At 43.3% G+C, this 23342-nt stretch overlaps 1 protein-coding gene across 3 annotated transcripts in view; it reads left to right on the top strand.

The window, feature by feature from the left end:
- The first annotated feature begins 2765 nt into the window (after nucleotides 1-2765).
- Nucleotides 2766-23342, top strand: part of LOC121541621 (splicing factor, suppressor of white-apricot homolog) — a 132648-nt gene continuing 112071 nt past the window's right edge. Inside the window, exons 1-6 of one of the 3 annotated variants that reach the window (XM_041850780.2) lie at nucleotides 2766-3142; nucleotides 4738-4901; nucleotides 11963-12094; nucleotides 15494-15567; nucleotides 17403-17622; nucleotides 17846-17949. In XM_041850780.2, the coding sequence (XP_041706714.2) occupies nucleotides 2943-3142; nucleotides 4738-4901; nucleotides 11963-12094; nucleotides 15494-15567; nucleotides 17403-17622; nucleotides 17846-17949 (894 nt within the window). In that variant the 5' untranslated portion in view covers nucleotides 2766-2942. Of the gene's footprint in view, nucleotides 4296-4737; nucleotides 4902-11962; nucleotides 12095-15490; nucleotides 15568-17402; nucleotides 17623-17845; nucleotides 17950-23342 lie in introns of all 3 variants that reach the window. The other 2 variants (XM_041850779.2, XM_041850781.2) reach the window with 2 other exon arrangements.

The following is a 23342-nucleotide window of genomic DNA, read 5'->3' as shown; positions in this document are numbered from 1 at the left end:
AGGAAGCAACACATTACTGGTAGTCTTATCTATACTAAAATAGAGAACCCTGAAAGAAAAAGTACCTGCAGCTTTGACCTCCATGCAGGGTAGCTCTGACTGAGTGCAGCAAATGTATTTTTCCCTCTTGCTGAAATATAAATACACAAACATTTACTGAACCTCAAGAGAAAAATAATCATTGAATAACCCAACTCAAAATCACGCAAACAAATATTATCGCTGCTGAAACACTAGTGGTCACAAAGACGACACACAATTGCATATTTAGGCACACTCACTCAGATTTACATGGTGACACTAAAGAGGCCAATTGGGGCCCTTTACGCAGTCTTTCTTACTGTCATGTGCACCGGGTGTAAATGCTGATAAGTTATAAGTCATCGTGGTAGCATTTACAATATACCGCGGGAAGTGGATCTACACCTTTGCAAGTGTGACAGTTCTCCATGTCCCTTTAGAGGTGCAGTTTGTGTGTGTGTGCTTGGTGGCGACTTCATGTGAGATTACTCTCCTTCTATTACAATATCTTGTCTACCTCTGTTTTAGAATAACCAGACCTACAGCAGGTTGCTGAGTGAGTGGGAGAAAAACGACATTAAGTATAACACAGATGACAAGATGCTGAGCTTGCGTAATGAAATCAATTTGCCCAATGCTGGGGCAAGGAGGAGTGTGTACATTTCATTTCCTTTCTAAGCAAGAAACAAAATGCACTTGACATTTCCTATGGTATCCTCAGCAGTCTGTCATTTTGACCTTTCTGTCCGATTGTCACGTATGATTCTAATCCGACGAGTGGGACGACAGCAAAATTACTACGTCAGAAATACCAAGCGGTTGTATTTTTTTTGTTTAAGCTGGGCTGAAGTGCATTTGGGTGTACCATTTTAACAGTTGTATTAATAATTTTACATGCCGGCAGATTCCTATGAAAATGTACTATAGCAGAACCAAGCTAAGCGTGGACAGAATACCAACAGTTTCATGGGGGAACATCTCAAACTGACTAGCCAAAAATGGATGTAGCCCACAGGAGGTTGGTGGCACCTTAATTGGGGAGGACTGGCTTGTGGTATTGGCTGGAGCGGAATAGGTGGAAAGGTATGGATGTGTCTGATGCCATTCCATTTGCTCCGTTCCAGACATTATTATGAGCCGTCCTCACCTCAGCATCCTCCACTGACATAGCCTATGCGTAATGCACATCCCTTCCTGAAAACATTCACATTTAATTTAGTCAAATGAGGGTTGGTTATCCTCCCACAATGACAAGTTATGTATCATTAGATTTTATTCATTAGAAGATTAAGGGTATACTGGGTATCTTTCTTAAGGTCTGGATGCCTTATATGGAACACAGTACGACTAAAGGAGTCTGTATTGAAAACATGCCCACGTCAGGGGAGATACCTATTTAGGCCATCTCTAGCTGCTGGGCTGATCAGTCCTGTCCCTGGGGGTCTGCCGTCCTGTGGGTTGTCACTCTGGCCTTGGCCTAACACACCTGATACCAATAATGAATGTTTCACTAAGAAAGCAGCAATATCCTTGCCTGTGAAGCCCTTTTTGTGCAAAGCAATGATGATGGCATGTGTTTCCTTGCAGGTAACCATGGCTAACAGAGGAAGAACAATGATTTCAAGCACCACCCTCCTTTTTAAAGCTTCCAGTCTGTTAGTCTAACTCAATCAGCATGACAGAGTAATATCCAGCCTTGTCCTCGTCAACACTCCCACCTGTGTTAATGAGAGAATCACTGACATGATGGCAGCTGGTCCTTTTGTGGCAGGGCTGAAATGCAGTGGAAATGTTTTTGGGGGATTAAGTTCATTTTCATGTCAAAGAGGGACTTTGGAATTCATCGCAATTCATCTTCATGACATTCTGGAGTATATGCAAATTGCCATCATCAAAACTGAGGCAGCAGACTTTGTGAAAATTAGTATTTGTGTCATTCTCAAAACTTTTGACCACAACTGTACTTTTTTTTTTTATTATTTATTATTCAAATTCCATTGACAATACAAAAACATAGAATATCAATACAAATATATTTTTCAATCTGTAAACATTAAATAAAGAAAGAAAATAAAGAAAAAAGAAGAATCACTACACATGAATACATTAAGATGTCAGAAACATTTTACATTCCTTTTGCAGATAAAAATGTAAAAGGATCAGGGGTTACATTTGTTTAAAATTGTTATAATGTTGTAAGAATATATTGTTCTTCTTGTCATTGACTAATTCTAGAGATTTTAATAAAGATTGCATTTTAGGCACATATTTCAAATAGGCTATTTGTGTTTGTGTATGAAGTATTTACCAGATAGTATCAAGAGTTAACAATGAACTCAGTAGCTTTGTTTTCATTCGAATCTTTCACTGTAAATACATGGGCCTTATTAATGAAATAAAACTTGTAATTACTTAGCTTCTGGCTCTAAAATAACTTCACAAGATTAACAGTTGCGCAAATGCAGGCTAGATGAGTTTATGACGTAGCCATGTCTCTGTCGAAAGTTATTTCACAATCACATGGTAGCGCATTCAACATATAATAAGAGAGGGTAGTGTCTAATAAAATTACAGATTGTGTTATATATTATCAATATGAATAGATCATTATTACTATTATTTCTCATCAGAATATAGGGGAATGAAAAGTTTAATTTACGTGTGATGTTTTCCATCAGGAAGTTGAATTGACGAATCTACACATGTGAATCATAAATCATATTTACTAACTTTTCCAACATGGCTGCACATGTCAGAAATATGTTTTGTGAGTATGTTTATTGTGGCATTTCGCACCTCTTCTTTTAAACAAGAAAGAAATACTTTGTAGTACGACAATAATTGAACGATAGTGATATAACTTAACTAACGTTAGTTAGCGCACTAGATTTCTTTTACGTGTTTTCACGTGCGAATTTGGAATGTATCGGCGCGGCGGGGGCAAGAGGGACCACAACAACAAGCCGGTGAAGAAGGATGAGAGCGACAGCAAAAAATATGCCGAGCTTTTGGTGTTCGGCTATGCCTGCAAGCTGTTCCGGGACGACGAGAGGGCTCACTTCCACGAGCAGGGCAAACAGCTCATACCATGGATGGGGGACAAGAACATCCTGATTGATAGGTCGGTTGAACAAACCTAGACGGAATTGTTATCCTAACCAACTTTCCTAATCAGATCTGTCTTTCGAAGGGACCGATCGGATTATTGTTTTGCTGAAGGCGTAGTTTACCAAAATATAACTGTGTGCAAACCATTTATCTAGCTTCCTTAATAATGTAAGTTTTGTCCTCATGAATCCGAAGATGCATTAGCTATTAACAAAAGGTAGCAGAGCATCATGTCAAGATGCTATGTTCTCCACAAGTTGGGTCATATTTCAACAGTGAACAAGCTCTACATGAGACTGACAGTTGTCTAAAATGGCCCCTTAAAAAATTGTCATAAATCAATGTACTTGTTTACAGGGCTTTGGACTATAGATAGTCTACTAGTAATATTGTATTCAATGTAGTATTATGTAACTGCCCATTGCCCTTTTAAGGGAGGCCTATGCGTGTTGGTGTATTTGGATTTGCTCTGGTAGCTTCAACATGAGAATATTCAGTTAAGTATATATTCAGTTCAGTTTCTTTCCAACACGATTTGGATGTAAACAACCTAAGATCTCTAAATGCATTTCACTAAACTGCATTCAAATGAGAACTTCAAACCTTACCAGCAAGTCGCCTACTAATCTAATTTGTTGATAATACCACAGCAAATTCAACCCAAACTTCTGCTATACGTCAAATATGTGAAATAAGGTGGTTCACAGTAATTACTGTCAAAATGTAGGTTCTTATACTGTTGACTAATGCCTGCCAAGTATCCCAGCTCTGTTGTTTCCCTTTTGCTTTCAGTTGTTCTTTTCTAATGACATTTTCTTGCAGGCTGTAAAGCATGTTGGCAATGATGACCTGTAAAAGTAGTTGTTTATTTGGAAATAAACCCACTTGAACCATGAAGGGAGTGACATTATGTTGGACCTTCATGATCTCGTTGAGCCACCTTAATCTTTTTGGCCGTGTCTCTTGTTTCCAATGTATTTGTGTTTCTCTCTATCACATAACCAGCCCTTATTTCCCCAGCTAGTAGCCTAAGGCTAAGGGGTCCTGCCTGGCCCCCCAATGCCAACCCCAGTGCCCACTTCTCTCTTTCGACGAAGAAACTCTGGAGAAGTGGAAGAGAGGAGCGAACGCAGGAAAATTTCGTCCGTTTGGGTTCTTACGGATAGGTATTTATGTGCTCGGGTTTGTGTGGATGTACCTTTTTTACAGATATAGGAGGAGTGGTGAGTGTTATAGGGGGGAAACTTGAACCCTGTAAGGTAAGAGGCGAGTTGTTTTCTTTTGGTTTGTTTTTCTGTTCATGCAGGGCTGTTGCTCCGTAGCAATTTGTTGAGAGAGCAATGAGATTCATTGAGTAAGCTTGCCAGAAAACTGCACTAGAGAGCCTATGTCAGGAGTTGTTCAGGTTAGTCTGTCTTTATTGTGACGAGATTGCTCAGTTCCAGTACCATACACTCCCTCATGAAAGACTTGTGACTGAGGTAGCACGTTTTGTTGTTAAAAACTCGTTGTTTTAGGGTCCTACCTGTGTTGGTAAGTAGGTCCGTGTGTTGACCTTTCTCACAATTGGCTTGCTCTATTTCTCTAACCCCTCTCTTCACCCTACAGGTATGATGGGCGTGGTCACTTACATGACCTCTCGGAGTACGACGCGGGCTCGTGGAACAGAGACTACCAGCTGTCCGAGGAGGAGGCCAGGATCGAGACCCTGTGTGATGAGGAAAGGTACCTGGCCATGCACACAGACCTGCTGGAGGAAGAAGCCAGACAAGGTAGGCCTATCAGAGTCACAGCTGGGGGCATCATACTCTGTCTGTGGTGTCTGAACTGCTGCACAATGCCTCGGCTCATCTGGATAAGCTGTGGAAGACAGTGGTGAATTAATTATTTCAGGAAGTGCCCATGCGTTTCAATTACACATATATCAGTATGTGGGGACATCACTCAATTCAGTGTCTGCATTTGCCATCTGTTTCAGATGACAGGAAGTTCTACCTGAAAGGAGAACAAAAACACTATGCAACAATTAGGTTCTACATAAGGTGCCAAAGTGAATAATGGAATGAATCCCCTTGTGTTCACTGAGCGGAATGAGCTTTCAAAAGGCTGTTTCAATGATGTATTCTGCAACACCTCCATCATCAACAGAATGTGTTCAGGCACTGGAAGGTTGTTTTGATTGCAGTATGGTAATGTGCCCTTCTCTCTGTACTGGCAACAGAAAGGCCATGTTATCCTAGGTAATAACCTCGGTTCAATTTTCACATTCTGATCTACTGATCTGAATCCTATTTGGATGGGAAAGAGAAGTCTGGTAGTAAAGCTATGTCAAAGACGGTGAGAGAGTTTATGAGAGGGTAGATTCTCAGCAGCCTAAAGTACGGGGGTCATTTCAGTGCATGCAGACCCTCTAGTAAGTAGGTTTGCGAGGTCCATGATAAAATGTTCAGTATTTTCTCAGACAACCACTGTCTGGTTGAATGACTGATTATAGACTATTGTTGAGACTTAGGCTATGTTTACTGTTTAATTTGTCATTTCCAATGGGAATCAGCATCAGTTGTGCTGCCTTGGACAATGTTATAAACATGCCTTCATGTTCAATTTTTTTCATGTACTTTTAACCACTCTTTCTGTCCTTGTCTGATGTTCCATGCAAAAGTACAGTGCCTTGCAAAAGTATTCATCCCCCTTGGTGTTTTTCCTATTTTGTTGCATTTCAACCTGTAACTTAAATTGATTTTTATTTGGATTTCATATAATGGACATACACAAAATAGTCCAAATTGGTAAAGTGAAATGAAAAAATAACTTGTTTCAAAAAATTCTAAAAAAGAAATAACGGAAAAGTGGTGTGTGCATATTTATTCACCCCCTTTGCTATGAAGCCCCTAAATAAGATCTGGTGCAACCAATTACCTTCAGAAGTCGCATAATTAGTTCAATTGCACACAGGTGGAGTTTATTTAATTGTCACATGATCTCAGTGTATATATACACCTGTTCTGAAATGCCCCAGAGTCTGCAACACCACTAAGCAAGGGGCACCACCAAGCAAGCGGTACCATGAAGACCAAGGAGCTCTCCAAACAGGTCAGGGACAAAGTTGTGGAGAAGTACAGATCAGGGTTGAGTTATAAAAAAAAATATCAGAAACTTTTAACATCCCACGGAGCACCATTAAATCCATTGTTAAAAAAATTGAAAGAATATGGCACCACAACAAACCTGCCAAGAGGGGGCCGCCCACCAAAACTCACGAACCAGGCAAGGAGTGCATTAATCAGAGAGACAACAAAGATAACCCTGAAGGAGCTGCAAAGCTCTACAGCGTAGATTGGCGTATCTGTCCATAGGACCACTTTAAGCCGTACACTCCACAGAGCTGGGCTTTACGGAAGAGTGGCCAGAAAAAAGCCATTGCTTAAAGAAATAAATAAGCAAACACGTTTGGTGTTCGCCAAAAGGCATGTGGGAGACTCCCCAAACATATGGAAGAAGGTATTCTGGTCAGATTAGACTAAAATTGAGCTTTTTGGCCATCAAGGAAAACACTATGTCTGGCACAAACCCAACACCTCTCATCACCCCGAGAACACCATCCCCACAGTGAAGCATAGTGGTGGCAGAATCAAGCTGTGGGGATGTTTTTCATCGGCAGGGACTGGGAAACTGGTCTGAATTGAAGGAATGATGGATGGCGCTAAATACAGGAACATTCTTGAGGGAAACCTGTTTCAGTCAGTCCAGAGATTTGAGACTGGGACGGAGGTTCACCTTCCAGCAGGACAATGACCCTAAGCATACTGCTAAAGCAACACTTGAGTGGTTTAAGGGGAAATATTTAAATGTCTTGTAATGGCCTAGTCAAAGCCCAGACCTCAATCCAATTGAGAATCTGTGGTATGACTTAAAGATTGCTGTACACCAGCGGAACCCATCCAACTTGAAGGAGCTGGAGCAGTTTTGCCTTGAAGAATGGGCAAAAATCCCAGTGGCTATATGTGCCAAGCTTATAGAGACATACCCCAAGAGACGTGCAGCTGTAATTGCTGCAAAAGGTGGCTCTACAAAGTATTGACTTTGTGGGGGGTGAATAGTTATGCACGCTCAAGTTTTCTGTTTTTCTGTCTTATTTCTTGTTTGTTTCACCCCAAAAAAAATTTGCTACTTCAAAGTGGTAGGCATGCTGTGTAAATCAAATGATACAAACCCCCCCCAAAATCAATTTTAATTCCAGGTTGTAAGGCAACAAAATAGGAAAAATTCCAAGGGGGTGAATACTTTCGCAAGCCACTGTACCTCTCGTGTCCAAAGATGTATATTGTATTGCCTTGAGTGGTGAAATGCCCATCATTTTAAACACATTTGTATTCACTACAACCGCTGGGCATCGATGGACCCCCCCTTCAAGCTAATGAGCAGTTATTCTGACTGCAACATTCTAACAGTATAATTTATATATTTTATATATGCTATTTGAAAAATAATAATTTGGTTTTGTTTATGAAGCCTTGGGTAACATTAGAATACGATTTGTATTTTATTTCAAGTAACACTAGCATTTTCATGAGTTTATGTTACGGCTATATGTAAAAATTCAAATGTTCAATCAATTTTATTTGTTACAACTGTTAGGTTCTGACAAAAACAGAGTCAACTCACGGACAACTAAGAAATGCTCAAACCAAGTTTATTCACCCAATGGGTCAAACAGCTGAATGACAAAAAACATGTTCCCACCAGCACTAGTGTGTGTGTGTGTGTGTGTGTGTGTATATATATATATATATAAATATATATATATATATATATATATATATATATATATATATATACCCCACTTTAGGTGAAGTCTCCTTCTTTCTCTAAACATTAGATCTTTATTGCTACGCAGGAAGTTAAATGATGTGGGTAATAAACTGTTCCTTCCCCTTCATGTGACCTGACCTCGGCCCCCATTCCTCACTAATCCACAGCTATCCACCCTTATCTGACCCCACCATATACATTCCTACTACAGTGAGGGAAAAAAGTATTTGATCCCCTGCTGATTTTGTACGTTTGCCCACTAACAAAGAAATGATCAGTCTATAATTTTAATGGTAGGTTTATTTGAACAATGAGAGACAGAATAACAACAAAAAATATACAGAAAAATGCATGTCAAAAATGTTATAAATTGATTTGCATTTTAATGAGGGAAATAAGTATTTGACCCCCTCTCAATCAGAAAGATTTCTGCCTCCCAGGTGTCTTTTATACAGGTAACGAGCTGAGATTAGGAGCACACTCTTAAAGGGAGTGCTCCTAATCTCAGTTTGTTACCTGTATAAAAGACACCTGTCCTCAGAAGCAATCAATCAATCAGATTCCAAACTCTCCACCATGGCCAAGGCCAAAGAGCTCTCCAAGGATGTCAGGGACAAGATTGTAGACCTACACAAGGTTGGAATGGGCTACAAAACCATCGCCAAGCAGCTTGGTGAGAAGGTGAAAACAGTTGGTGCGATTATTCGCAAATGGAAGAAACACAAAAGTACTGTAAATCTCCCTCGGCCTGGGGCTCCATGCAAGATCTCACCTTGTGGAGTTGCAATGATCATGAGAATGGTGAGGAATCAGCGCAGAATTACACGGGAGGATCTTGTCAATGATCTCAAGGCAGCTGGGACCATAGTCACCAAGAAAACACACTACGCCGTGAAGGACTGAAATCCTGCAGCGCCCGCAAGGTCCCCCTGCTCAAGAAAGCACATATACAGGCCCGTCTGAAGTTTGCCAATGAACATCTGAATGATTCAGAGGAGAACTGGGTGAAAGTGTTGTGGTCAGATGAGACCAAAATCGAGCTCTTTGGCATTAACTCAACTCGCCGTGTTTGGAGAAGGAGGAATGCTGCCTATGACCCCAAGAACACCATCCCCACCGTCAAACATGGAGGTGGAAACATTATGCTTGGACGGGGCCATAGGCAGCATTCCTCCTCCTCCAAACACGGCCATGTACCGTCAAATCTTGGGTGAGAACCTCCTTCCCTCAGCCAGGGCATTGAAAATGGGTCGTGGATGGGTATTCCAGCATGACAATGACCCAAAACACACGGCCAAGGCAACAAAGGAGTGGCTCAAGAAGAAGCACATTAAGGTCCTGGAGTGGCCTAGCCAGTCTCCAGACCTTAATCCCATAGAAAATCTGTGGAGGGAGCTGAAAGTTCGAGTTGCCAAACGTCAGCCTTGAAACATTAATGACTTGGAGAAGTTCTGCAAAGAGGAGTGGAACAAAATCCCTCCTGAGATGTGTGCAAACCTGGTGGCCAACTACAAGAAACGTCTGACCTCTGTGATTGCCAACAAGGGTTTTGCCACCAAGTACTAAGTCATGTGGTTCTCTGTAGCTCAGCTGGTAGAGCACGGCGCTTGTAACACCAAGGTAGTGGGTTCGATCCCCGGGACCACCCATACACAAAAAAAAAATTATGCACGCATGACTGTAAGTCGCTTTGGATAAAAGCGTCTGCTAAATGGCATATTATATATTATTATATTATTATTATCATGTTGTGCAGAGGGGTCAAATACTTATTTCCCTCATTAAAATGCAAATCAATTTATAACATTTTTGACATGCGTTTTTCTGGATTTTTTTGTTGTTATTCTGTCTCTCACTGTTCAAATAAACCTACCATTAAAATTATAGACTGATCATGTCTTTGTCAGTGGGCAAACGTACAAAATCAGCAGGGGATCAAATAATTTTTTCCCTCATTGTACATATATCCATTAACTTCTTGTTTAGCAAGTATTTCAAATTACAACCCAACAACTGAAACTAGACTGTGGCCCTTCTCCTCTCCATAGGATATTTCACATTTCAAGTTTAGAACCCATCACAACTATAAAACAGAAAGCATATGTGTTGGGACATGGTAACAGATCATTTTTATTGAGACAAAATAAAAAATACCTCAACCACCAAGAAGCATGGTCAAAAGACGTGCATCAAATGATGAAAACATCAGTAGCCTAACCATCATAAGCTCCAAGTGGCCGTGATAAATGGTGAAACTCAGCACAAGAGCAATAATGGCATTATAATGATATGTGTCGATATGATAGCAGTCAAAAATAGTCAATTATTGTCAGCTCGTGCTTTTGTGCATCTTCACGCAATGTCATCAGTTGGATTTCATTTTGCTGTTATCCCTTGTCCTAACAGTTGACATAATTTTCTTAACTTTCACTTGCTTGACACACTTTGACTTATCTTTGTTTGGTTGTAGTGCGTAATTGTATCCGATTTTCTCTTGATTGTGTCCTGTTGTGTTGTGATTTTTCAGCACCGTTGTGGAGTACAACGGCTGTGCAGGTGCCTTATTTTGCGCAGAGGGAGGGAATTCCCATCTCACTTTGTTCATGGTGTTGGCCAGACTTGTTTTCTTTGCAAGCAACTTGTTCGCCAATGACAGTGAAGTAAAGAAATTGTCCATGATGACATTTCTCCCCTTGTCATCGTAAGGTTCCACAAGCATCATCACATTCTCCGACACTCGTGCCTGCTGCCCGATGTTGATTTTTTCCCAGAGATTGAAAGCAGTTCAGCATATACAGTTACACACGCGCTCGCTGCGTAGCCTACTCCAAGGAGGCCAGAGTAGACTGATAAGACCACTTGGATTTGGTGAACTGATATAGTGTACAAACCATTTAAAGATTAGGCCTATAATTAGACTGGATCAATACAATAGAATGGCCCGCCCTGTTCTTCATTCACAATTGGTGATTACATTATTATGCTCATTTCGCTTCCCCTCGCTCATCAACTCACCCATTCTCCCCATCATACTTAATTTATTTAATCTGTTATATGTGTGAAATAATTTTCGGTATAGTTTAGGTTCAGTTTTGAGGCAATTGTCCGGGGGATTATCAGCTGGGCACTGCACTTTCAACTGTCGTAAGAAGGAGCGGAGCAGGTCCTACTGTTGGGAGAAGGAATCGTTTTTGAAAACTATTCAAAAAAATGACATGCCCTCCTCAAACTGGTGATAACTCCAGTTTTGTTTGTGATTTTAAGATTCTAACAACGGCAGTGTTATATACTTATTTAGCTAAATTCAAGGACGGGGGCATGAGTAAATAATTGTCAGAGTAATAAAAGTAAATAAATCATGAGCAGTCAAAATGACTGCTTTAGCGGTTCTAGTGTTAAGGCTACAAACACAGACTAGCCTAAGGTTATTTTAGCAATGCTGCAAACTTTATAGCAAGGAGTTTGTTACTTATAATGAAATAGCACTAACGATTAGATAAAGAATCACCTTTACTAAATTGAATAGTTTCCAAGGGTTTAAGTGAAATATGGTGTTTAATTCCCAAACTGACAGGATTGCATGAGTCATCATGTAATTTGTGTTACTTTTGTCCCCTCATGCTGGTTTGCCCTTGGGTAGTGGGGCTTTAGCAATTATCCATCTGTCCATTGTGGGAACACAAGACACATAAAAAATATTGATCATGTTAGATGTGATTTTGTCCTTCATTCCTCACTGTCCTTAACTATGAGACACATTGCATTAGAAAAGTGGGGTTTTGTAAGGTAAGACAAAATTCCATCTGGTTTAGTTTCTATTATGTCAGCTCTCAGCTTACGACACTGTTCACATCCTTGAAACTAGCTAGGATGGATGGAATGATGATTTTGAATGAATCCACTGCTTTTGTCTCATGCTAGAGGCAATCCTTACAGTAGCCTTCTATGACTGTGCTTTCCATTAAATCTACCGTGCCATTCTCATGACTCTTTTTTTATTATGTATGTTTGACCCACACAGAGGAAGAATACAAGCGTCTGAGTGAAGCTCTGGCAGATGAAGGCACCTATAACTCAGTGGGCTTCCGCTACAGCGCAGACTACTACGACCCTTCTCAACCCACTGAGGAAGAGGAGGCCAAAAGGGAGACTGGTGAACAAACACACACACACACACACACACACACTTTAAACAATTTACAGTGGGGGAAAAAAAAGTATTTAGTCAGCCACCAATTGTGCAAGTTCTCCCACTTAAAAAGATGAGAGAGGCCTGTAATTTTCATCATAGGTACACGTCAACTATGACAGACAAAATGAGGATTTTTTTTCTCCAGAAAATCACATTGTAGGATTTTTAATGAATTTATTTGCAAATTATGGTGGAAAATAAGTATTTGGTCAATAACAAAAGTTTCTCAATACTTTGTTATATACCCTTTGTTGGCAATGACACAGGTCAAACGTTTTCTGTAAGTCTTCACAAGGTTTTCACACACTGTTGCTGGTATTTTGGCCCATTCCTCCATGCAGATCTCCTCTAGAGCAGTGATGTTTTGGGGCTGTCGCTGGGCAACACAGACTTTCAACTCCCTCCAAAGATTTTCTATGGGGTTGAGATCTGGAGACTGGCTAGGCCACTCCAGGACCTTGAAATGCTTCTTACGAAGCCACTCCTTCGTTGCCCAGGCGGTGTGTTTGGGATCATTGTCATGCTGAAAAACCCAGCCACGTTTCATCTTCAATGCCCTTGCTGATGGAAGGAGGTTTTCACTCAAAATCTCACGATACATGGCCCCATTCATTCTTTCCTTTACACGGATCAGTCGTCCTGGTCCCTTTGCAGAAAAACAGCCCCAAAGCATGATGTTTCCACCCCCATGCTTCACAGTAGGTATGATGTTCTTTGGATGCAACTCAGCATTCTTTGTCCTCCAAACACGACGAGTTGAGTTTTTACCAAAAAGTTCTATTTTGGTTTCATCTGACCATATGACATTCTCCCAATCCTCTTCTGGATCATCCAAATGCACTCTAGCAAACTTCAGACGGGCCTGGACATGTACTGGCTTAAGCAGGGGGACACGTCTGGCACTGCAGGATTTGAGTCCCTGGCGGCGTAGTGTGTTACTGATGGTAGGCTTTGTTACTTTGGTCCCAGCTCTCTGCAGGTCATTCACTAGGTCCCCCCGTGTGGTTCTGGGATTTTTGCTCACCGTTCTTGTGATAATTTTGACCCCACGGGGTGAGATCTTGCGTGGAGCCCCAGATCGAGGGAGATTATCAGTGGTCTTGTATGTCTTCCATTTCCTAATAATTGCTCCCACAGTTGATTTCTTCAAACCAAGCTGCTTACCTATTGCAGATTCAGTCTTCCCAGCCTGGTGCAGGTCTACAATTTTGTTTCTGTTGTCCTTTGACAGCTCTTTGGTCTTGGCCATAGTGGAGTTTGGAGTGTGACTGTTAGAGGTTGTGGACAGGTGTCTTTTATACTGATAACAAGTTCAAACAGGTGCCATTAATACAGGTAACGAGTGGAGGACAGAGGAGCCTCTTAAAGAAGAAGTTACAGGTCTGTGAGAGCCAGAATTATTGCTTGTTTGTAGGTGACCAAATACTTATTTTCCACCATAATTTGCAAATAAATTCATTAAAAATCCTACAATGTGATTTTCTGGAGAAAAAAAATCTCAGATTGTCTGTCATAGTTGACGTGTACCTATGATGAAAATTACAGGCCTCTCTCATCTTTTTAAGTGGGAGAACCTACACAGTTGGTGGCTGACTAAATCATTTTTTCCCCACTGTATTTTAATCCATAAATCACATTACAGTCCAAAAGGATTTAAACATTTCATAGTTTACTCACGCATACATATTTACAACTCCTGACCACTTTCAACCACTGAACATCTCTCCTCTGACCTGCCCTTAGAGGGTGAGAGAGGAGAAAGAGAGAAAGTGTCTGAACTTTTACACACACACACACACGCTAGACACATGAATGCGCTGGTGGAGAGGCTCGCACATCAGCTTCAATAAAAACCCTGTGATTCATTATTTATCATGGCAGGCTCCCCGGAGACACATAAACCACTACTTGAAGCCCTGGAGCTATAAAAAAGAACACTTTTCAAGATTCAGCTCTGAATGTGAAATAGCTTACTGGCTTGCTACTGTACTGACTGTTAATCACCTGTGAAGTCCAATACTGGGTTCCAGCCCCTCCACTATGCCCTGTTTTGGCCCACACTCTAACCACATGAATACTAAGGCCTGGATCCTGTTTGGTTTCACAGAGACAGCCTGCACCAGCCAGTCCAAGTATCCACACATATTGAGGGTAAACCGAGTCCAAATAAGTAATTGCCTTGCCGCTCATGCATATTCATAAGCACCTGGCCGCCTCCTCACCGGCAGGAGACATTGTCTCAAAGCCTGAGGCACTTAGCAAGAGAATCTGTTACCTCATTGGCACTAAAGTGTATTTGCTTTGGATGTGACAGTCAATGTCAGTCCGACATCTTGACTGGCAGCCTAACACTGGGGGAGGGAGTGTTGGAGTGTTAATGCTGAGTGTTAATGATGATAGTGGCTGTCAGGATGCTCTACTCCGCGCCAGGCCTGGCTCTCTCCTCTAATTGGACAGTCATTTATAAGACCGCAAACAGCATACTGTTCTGCAGCTTGATGTCTGTTGAAAAAATCCTAAGTACCAGGCCCATTTATCAGCCGGGTCACTGCTTCTATCAAGACCCAATGTCCCTATCAGCCCAACCATACTAGCCCACACATTGTCAACGTGGAAATTAACCTTGTAAAGCTGGCAACACTTATACCACCCCTCCCCGCGCCCGCCCACCTCTAGCCAATGCCCATGTGCCCCTCCCTCAGCAGATGGTACAGTACTACTGCTGTGTGTCTGAGTGCTGTCATCAGTACCATGTAACCTGGCCCAGCGCTGCCTGGGATTACTCAGCCGTACAACCCCCCTCAACTGTGTGTTAACAGAGACGAAAGGAGAAGAGAGGAGTCGATTTGTCAAGGATGGAGTTCTCAGCATGAACCAATCATTTGGCTCTGTTGTGGTGTCGGGCAGGGGCACACCTCGGGCAACCGGCTGAGCCCTTGATTAAATCAGCACAAACAGTGGTGTCCATTAACCGTAAAAAGGTGCAAGAGGAATCTAAGCTGGGCTCCTTGGCTGCCATGTGCTTACCCCCTACATCCATCTGCAACCTCCCAACCGTGAACCAACGCATACAATTCTAATCTAATTTCCAGCTGACTTGTCTGCCTATTATTTCACACTGGGGGGAGGCGGTTGGATGTTGTAAATAATTGTGACAGGGACCGCGGCCTCCCGGAAAGTTAAGAGTAAGTAAAGCTGAAACTTTGAGTGCCTCGGGCAACGTGGCCGGATGAGAGTGGGTAGAGGAAGGAGAGGAGGAAACGTTGAGTGGTTGTGTGTCACAGTGACTCTAGGGTGAATTCTAATCTATTTTCTTCTCCTCTTCTCTCTCTGACCTTGTGGGTTGTTCCCCATCAGAAGAAGCAGAGCCGCAGGAGAGCGAGGAACCCTACGTGGCACCCCCGGGCCTGGCGATCCCCCCTGATGTGGAGCTGGTGAGTGCCCTGCACAACGTCCCACTGCTTCATGCTTAAACCATTCTGCACCACAGGGGTGCAGAATCGGTTTTGGGCAGATCAGAGTCATAACTACATTTGAAAATGTTGGGTCAGGGGGTCAACGGTTCCTTTTCTATAACAATCCCTGTTATGGTGCCACTGAGAGAGAATAGGAAGGGAGCAGAGATACCAGCAGAACTTAGTCCTAGCTTGTGAGGGCTGTGTGCAGGGTAATATTGATGTTGTGAGGCCGATCAGACTGCTGACAGACATGTGGTGAGGCCGGAGGCAAACGATAAGGTGTCTGATCTGGATGAGGTTATTGACATCACTCACATCCTGGAGCCTGGGAGGAGACTGAGAAGAGGAGTCTGTGCTGCCTTGGTTTGCATCAGCCAGTATCAGGGGTCTGCATCTCAATCCACTAGGACAGACTGTCCACTCCACTTCTGCTGCTTCCCCCATTGACTGCCGCTCGCCTTTCATCTGCAGGCTCCTTCTTATACGAGACGGGGAGGCTTTCATCACAGCATGGCAGCATGGCCTCGATTCTCACACACACACACCCTATCTGACTTCAGACTGACGCAAACACACACACACTGACATACACACAGAGATACACACACACACACACACACACACACACACACACAAAGTGATTCAATAAAGATGCATGTGACAGAGTTCTCCCTCACTCTGGCTGTCAAAGCGTCCTCTGTGATGTCCAGAGTAGACACACACTGAGACAATGGGCCCACCCACGTCTCAGAATCCTTACCTGCTGATTTCTTTCCACGTGTCCTTATAATGAGATTTCGATTTGGGACCCAGCAAAGCCCTTCCAATTGCTCTGCCTCGAAACGGTCAATTAGTCAAAGCCGGCACCATTCTCAGAATATCTGATCTGAATTATTATTCTGGAAATGTGGCTGTATTTCCCCCACGTTATCACGAGTGTGAGTTCTCAGGCAGCACAGGCAGACGGTCTGACAACCTGGGGAGAAGGAATCAGCTCTCTCGCTCTGCTCTCTCTCTGTGTATCATGACTCCATAAGAAGTTAGTGGTTCCACATTTATTTTCATAATTGCAAGGTTATTTGCCGCTACGGAGCTTTCTGCTCTCGCAAGCGCTTGGAGGCTCTGAATGCATTAGGAGTGTATGTGTAGAGGGACGCTACTACTGAGTGCAGGCCTTAGCGTCTCCTCTCCAAAGGTCTTCATTTAATATTCATTATTTCAGATTTTCACAATTGTTGCTCTCTCTTTTTTGGGACTCTGATGGTAACTAACGAGAATGATTCATCATTGAAAGTACACAGACGCAGTGATATTGAATAATGTATCACATCAAATCCCAATGATTTCCATCTTGTATCTATTTTGTAAATGAGTGTTAAAGTGAAGAAGCCATTAAACCTCAGCTACAGTCTTTAGAAAATAGAATTTGGGGAACTTTGATTTGGCCCCACCAAGAACACTCAGACACTCAAAGTCCAGTTTCATGTCTCGTTGTATTTACTTTTTCATCTTTGCTTCTGAAGTGATTGCTCTTTCTCTTGTGCCTCAGTTATAAAATACAGTTCGCATGTATGAAGTGTCTCAGAGTAGGAGTGCTGATTTAGGATCACCGTTACTTATTAGACCACAATTAATCATATTAAATGGACAGGGGGACCTGATCCTAGATCAGCACTCCTTCCCTGAGATGCTTGATACATACTGCCACAGGTTGTCACCTATCCTTAACCCCACACTTCTTTTGCCCTGCCTCATTGATAACGGCCCTGTCTGCTGACTTAGTGTGTGTGCTCTTCCTCTCTCCTCTCCAGCCAGCGACCACCAAAACCCATGCCATCATCGAGAGGACCGCCAACTTTGTGTGCCAGCAGGGGGCCCAGTTTGAGATTGTTTTGAAAGCCAAGCAGTCTGGCAACTCCCAGTTTGACTTCCTGAACTTTGAACACTACCTGAACCCCTACTACAAACACATCCTGAAGGCCATGAAGGAGGGCCGCTACACCCCTGCCTCCGACAAGCAGGACTCACAGGGTAAGTCACAGGGGTCAAAGAGGTTAACAAAAAGAGTTCATATAGAAGGTGTTGTAAATAATGTATGGGATACATAGTTCCATACTACCTAATACGTAATACATGTGGAAGTCTTAGAGAGCAGGGCCACAGAATACATGTTAACAACACAATACATGAACCGAGTTCAGAATGCAAGGACTTGAGACATTAACTGTTTTCATACTTCAATGTCTTTCTATAGTCTCTGATGATTCTGATGATTCTGACGATGATGGGGATGGTAACTACCTCCACCCCAGCCTGTTTGCTCCTAAGAAGAGTTCTCGCCTTGAGGAGCTGATGAAGGTAAGGACTAGAGCTGTGACTGTCATGGAATAGCTGTGACTGTCATGGAATTTTGGATCACTGTTATTGGTCAGCCAAATGACTGCGGTCAGCGTAATAACCATTCAAAAATTAAAGAATACTTTTTTAAGACACATTTTCTCTCCACCGCTCCTCACTGCATGTGCTGCCATAGAAATAGAATGAAGAGAACGGGCTTCCCCATTCAAGTCAATGATGGCATAATGGGTGGACTGGTGCCCATTGCGAGTGTTCCCATAAGAGTAAAGCAGGAAGTAAAAGCAGGAAGTGTAACCATCAATATGTGCTGTGATTTGTTGATTCAACTCAACTGACATTACAAAAAAGACATTCCATTGCATGAGCCATATCAGTTAAACCCCCTAGTCGATGTCCGCTCCCCCTCAAAAATCGATTTAGCATAATACAAAAATCCCCATCAAAATCCATCTGTTTAAGCTAGAGATATGGGCTGCATCTCAATCCACCGCATCCAACAATGGCAGCCTTCTGCATCTGCGGTGGAATGTGGCCGATTTACAGGGATGTTTGTCAGACCATGAGACATCCCGAAAATAAGTCTTCTCACGAAAACGTCTGTAGCTAATATGACCCCACTATGGAAAGGTGAGACTCTCACGAACACGTACAGTGCATTCGGAAAGTATTCAGAACCCTTGACTTTTTCCACATTTTGTTACGTTACAGCCTTGTTCTAAAATGGATACAATTGTTTTTTCCCTCATCAATCTACACACAATACCCCATTATGACAAAGCAAAAACTGTTCTGTAGAAATTTTAGCAAATGTATTAAAAATCAAAAACTTATATCACATTTACATAAGTATTCAGACCCTTTACTCAGTACTTTGTTGAAGTACCTTTGGCAGCAATTACAGCCTTGTCTTCTTGGGTATGACGCTACAAGCTTTGCACACCTGTATTTGGGGAGTTTCTCCCATTCTTCTCTGCAGATCCTCTCAAGCTTTGTCAGGTTGGATGGGGAGCGTCGCTGCACAGCTATTTTCAGGTCTCTCCAGAGATGTTCAATCGGGTTCAAGTCCAGGCTCTGGCTGGGCCTCTCAAGGACATTCAGAGACTTGTCCTGAAGCCACTCCTGCATTGTCTTGGCTGTGCTTAGGGTCGTTGTCCTGTTGGAAGGTGACCCTTCGCCCCGGGCTGAGGTTCTGAGCGCTCTGGAGCAGGTTTTCATCAAGGATCTCTCTCTGTACTTTGCTCTGTTCATATTTCCCTCGATCCTGACTAGTCTCCCAGTCCTTGCCGCTGAAAAACATCCCCACAGCATGATGCTGCCACCAACATGCTTCACCGTAGGGATGGTGCCAGGTTTCCTCCAGACGTGACGCTTGGCATTCAGGCCAAAGAGTTAAATCTTGGTTTCATCAGACCAGAGAATCTTGTTTCTCATGGTCTGAGTGCGGGCTGTCATGTGCCTTTTTACTGTGGAGTGGCTTCCGTCTGGCCACTCTACCAAAAAGGCCTGATTGGTGGAGTGCTGCAGAAATGGAAGTTTCTCCCATCTCCACAGAGGAGCTCTGGAGCTCTGTCAGAGTGACCATCGGGTTCTTGGTCACCTCCCTGACCAAGGCCCTTCTCCCCCGATTGCTCAGTTTGGCCGGGTGGCCAGATCTAGGAAGAGTCTTGGTGTTTCCAAATATCATTTGAATAAACATTCTACATTACCATGGATATTTTTGCATCACAATACCAGGCAGCCATTGCGAGTGTAGCCATGAGTTTAACCCTGGCAATTTGACTGGTAGAGGTTCCAAACACGTCAATTCAACGGCTCAGACACGAGACGTATGTGGCAGGGTCTACAGACAATCACGGACTACAAAAGTAAAACCAGCCACGTCGCCGACACCGACGTCTTGCTTCCGGACAAGCTTAACACCTTCTTTGCCCGCTTTGGGGATAACACAGTGCCACCGACGCGGCCCACTACCAAGGACTGTGGGCTCTCCTTCTCCGTGGCTGACGTGAGTAAGACGTTTAAGCATGTTAAACCCCGCAAGGCTGCCGGCCCAGACGGAATCCCTAGCCGCGTCCTCATAGCATGCGCAGACCAGCTGGCTGGTGTGTTTACGGACATATTCAATCTCTCCCTATCCCAGTCTGCTGTCACCGTTTGCTTCAAGATGCCCACCATTTTTCCTGTAACCAAGAAAGCAAAGGTAACTGAACTAAATGACTATCGCCCCGTAGCACTCACTTCTGTCATCATGAAGTGCTTTGAGAGACTAGTCAAGGATCATATCACCTCTACCTTACCTGTCATCCTAGACCCACTTCAATTAGCTTACTGTGCCAATAGATCCACAGACGATGCAATCGCCATCACACTGCACACTGCCCTATCCCATCTGGAAAAGAGGAATACCTATGTAAGAATGCTGTTCATTGACTATAGCTCAGCATTCAACACCATAGTACCCTCCAAGCTCATCATTAAGCTCGAGGCCCTGGGTCTGCACCCCGCCCTGTGCAACTGGGTCCTGGACTTCCTGACGGGCCGCTCCCAGGTGGTGAAGGTAGGAAACAACACCTCAACTTCGTTGATCCTCAACACAGGGGCCCCACAAGGGTGCTTGCTCATCCCCCTCCTGTACTCCCTGTTCACCCATGACTGCGTGGCCAAGCACGCCTCCACCTCAATCATCAAGTTTGCAGACAACACAACAGTAGTAGGCTTGATTACCAACAATGACGAGACAGCCTACAGGGAGAAGGTGTGGGCTCTGGGTGTGTGGTGCCAGGAAAATAACCTCTCACTCAACGTCAACAAAACAAAGGAGATGATCGTGGACTTCAGGAAACAGCAGAGGGTGCACCCCCCTATCCACGTCGACGGGACCGCATTGGAGAAGGTGGAAAGCTTCAAGTTCCTTGGCGTACACATCACTGACAAACTGAAATGGTCCACCCACGCAGTCAGTGTGGTGAAGAAGGCACAACAGAGCCTCTTCAACCTCAGGAGGCTTGGCACCTAAAACCCTCAAACTTTTACAGATGCACAATTGAGAGCACCCTGTTGGGCTGTATCACCGCCTGGTACGGCAACTGCACCGCCCGCAACTGCAGTGCTCTCCAGAGGGTGGTGCGGTCTGCCGAACGCATTACAGGGGGAAAACTACCCACCCTCCAGGACACCTACAGCACCCGATGTCACAGGAAGGCCAAAAAGATCATCAAGGACATCAACCACCCGAGCCACTGCCTGTTCACCCCACTATCATCTAGAAGGCGAGGTCAGTACAGGTGCATCAAAGCTGGGAACGAGAGAATGAAAAACAGCTTCTATCTCAAGGCCATCAGACTGTTAAATAGCCATCACTAGCACATTAGAGGCTGCTGCTGCCTGTAGAAATCACTGGCCACTTTAAGAAATGGAACACTAGTTACTTTAATAATGTTTACATATCTTGCATTACTCATCTCATATGTATATACTGTATTCTATAATATTCTACTGTATCTTAGTCCATTCCACTCTGTCATTGCTCTTCCATATATGTATTGTTAATTCCATTCCTTACTTAGATTTGTGTGAATTGGGTATATGTTGTGAAATTGTTAGATATGACTTGTTAGATATTACTGCACTGTCGGGGCTAGAAGCACAAGCATTTCGCTACACCCGCAATAACATCTGCTAAACACGTGTATGTGACAAATAACATTTTTTTTGATCATCCTTGAGCTGTTTCTACAACTTGAATGGAGTTCACCTGTGGTAAATTCAATTGATTGGACTTGATTTGGAATGTCTATAGAAGGTCCCACAGTTGACACACCTGTCTATAGAAGGTCCAACAGTTGACAGTGCATATCAGAGCAAAAACCAAGCCATGAGGTCAAAGGAATTGTCCGTAGAGCTCCGAGACAGGATTGTGTCGAGGCACAGATCTGGGGAAGGGTACCAAAACATTTTTGCAGCATTGAAGGGCCCCCAAGAACAGTGGCCTCCATCATTCTTAAATGGAAGAAGGTTGGAACCACCAAGACTCTTCCTAGAGCTGGCCGCCTGGCCAAACTGAGCAATCAGGGGAGAAGGGCCTTGGTCAGGGAGGTGACCAAGAACCCGATGGTCACTCTGACAGAGCTCCAGAGTTCCTCTGTGGAGATGGGAGAACCTTCTAGAAGGATAATCGTCTCTGCAGCTCTCCACCAATCAGGTCTTTATGGTAGAGTGGCCAGACAGAAGCCACTCCTCAGTAAAAGGCACATGACAGCCCGCTTGGAGTTTGCCAAAAGGCACCTAAAGGACTCAGATGATGAGAAACCAGATTCTCCGGTCTGATGAAACCAAGATTGAACTCTTTGGCCTGAATTCCAAGCGTTACGTCTGGAGGAAACCTGGCACCATCCCTACGGTGAAGGATGTTTTTCAGCGGCAGGGACTGGGAAACTAGTCTGGATTGAGGGGAAAGATGAACGGAGCAAAGTACAGAGATCCTTGATGAAAACCTGCTCCAGAGCGCTCAGGACCTCAAACTGGGAAGAAGGTTCACCTTCCAACAGGACAACGACCCTAAGCACACAGCCAAGACAACGCAGGAGTGGCTTCGGGAAAAGTCTGAATGTCCTTGAGTGGCCCAGCTAGAGCCTGGACTTGAACCCGATCTAACATCTCTGGAGAGACCTTGAAAATAGCTGTGCAGCGACGCTCCCCATCCTACCTGACAGAGCTTGAGAGAATCTGCACAGAAGAATGGGAGAAACTCCCCAAATACAGGTGTGCCAAGCTTGTAGCATCATACCCAAGAAGACTCAATGCTGTAATCACTGCCAAAGGTGCTTCAACAAAGTACTGAGTAAAGGGTCTGAACTATGTGACATTTCCATTTTTTTTATTTTTTAAAATTTGCAAAAATCTCACAAAAACAGTTTTTGCTTTGTCATTATGAGGTATTGTGTGTAGATTGGTGAGGGGAAAAAAAACAATTGAATCCATTTTAGAATAAGACTAACGTAACAGAATGTGGAAAAAGTCAAGGGGTCCGAATATTTTCTGAATACACTGTATATTTGACACTCCTTAGCTATTTTGTCTAGCTATAAAAAATAAAAACGTAGGCTAAGAGTATGACTTTGGGCTAGGCTACGCTTTCATCATTTTATGCATGCATGGCTTTCTCCCAATCAAACAATGAATGAATCTAATGAGCTCCATCTCAAAAAGTTGTTTGAATATCCTTAAAACGTAAGGTAGCCAGGGGACTATAATAATGATAGAACAAACAATATCAATAGCCTATAGAAAAATCGAATGACAAGTTTAAGCTTATTAAGAAATAAATTATCCCTCCATGCGAGGTTGAAAACCAAATGTCCAAATTAAAGCTATGAACGTAGCCTATTTCCCAA

This window comes from Coregonus clupeaformis, chromosome 27 (genome assembly GCF_020615455.1).
Source record: "Coregonus clupeaformis isolate EN_2021a chromosome 27, ASM2061545v1, whole genome shotgun sequence".
NCBI lineage: Eukaryota > Metazoa > Chordata > Actinopteri > Salmoniformes > Salmonidae > Coregonus > Coregonus clupeaformis.
Note: the sequence above shows the minus strand (reverse complement) of the source record. Positions and strands in the feature narration are given on the sequence as shown.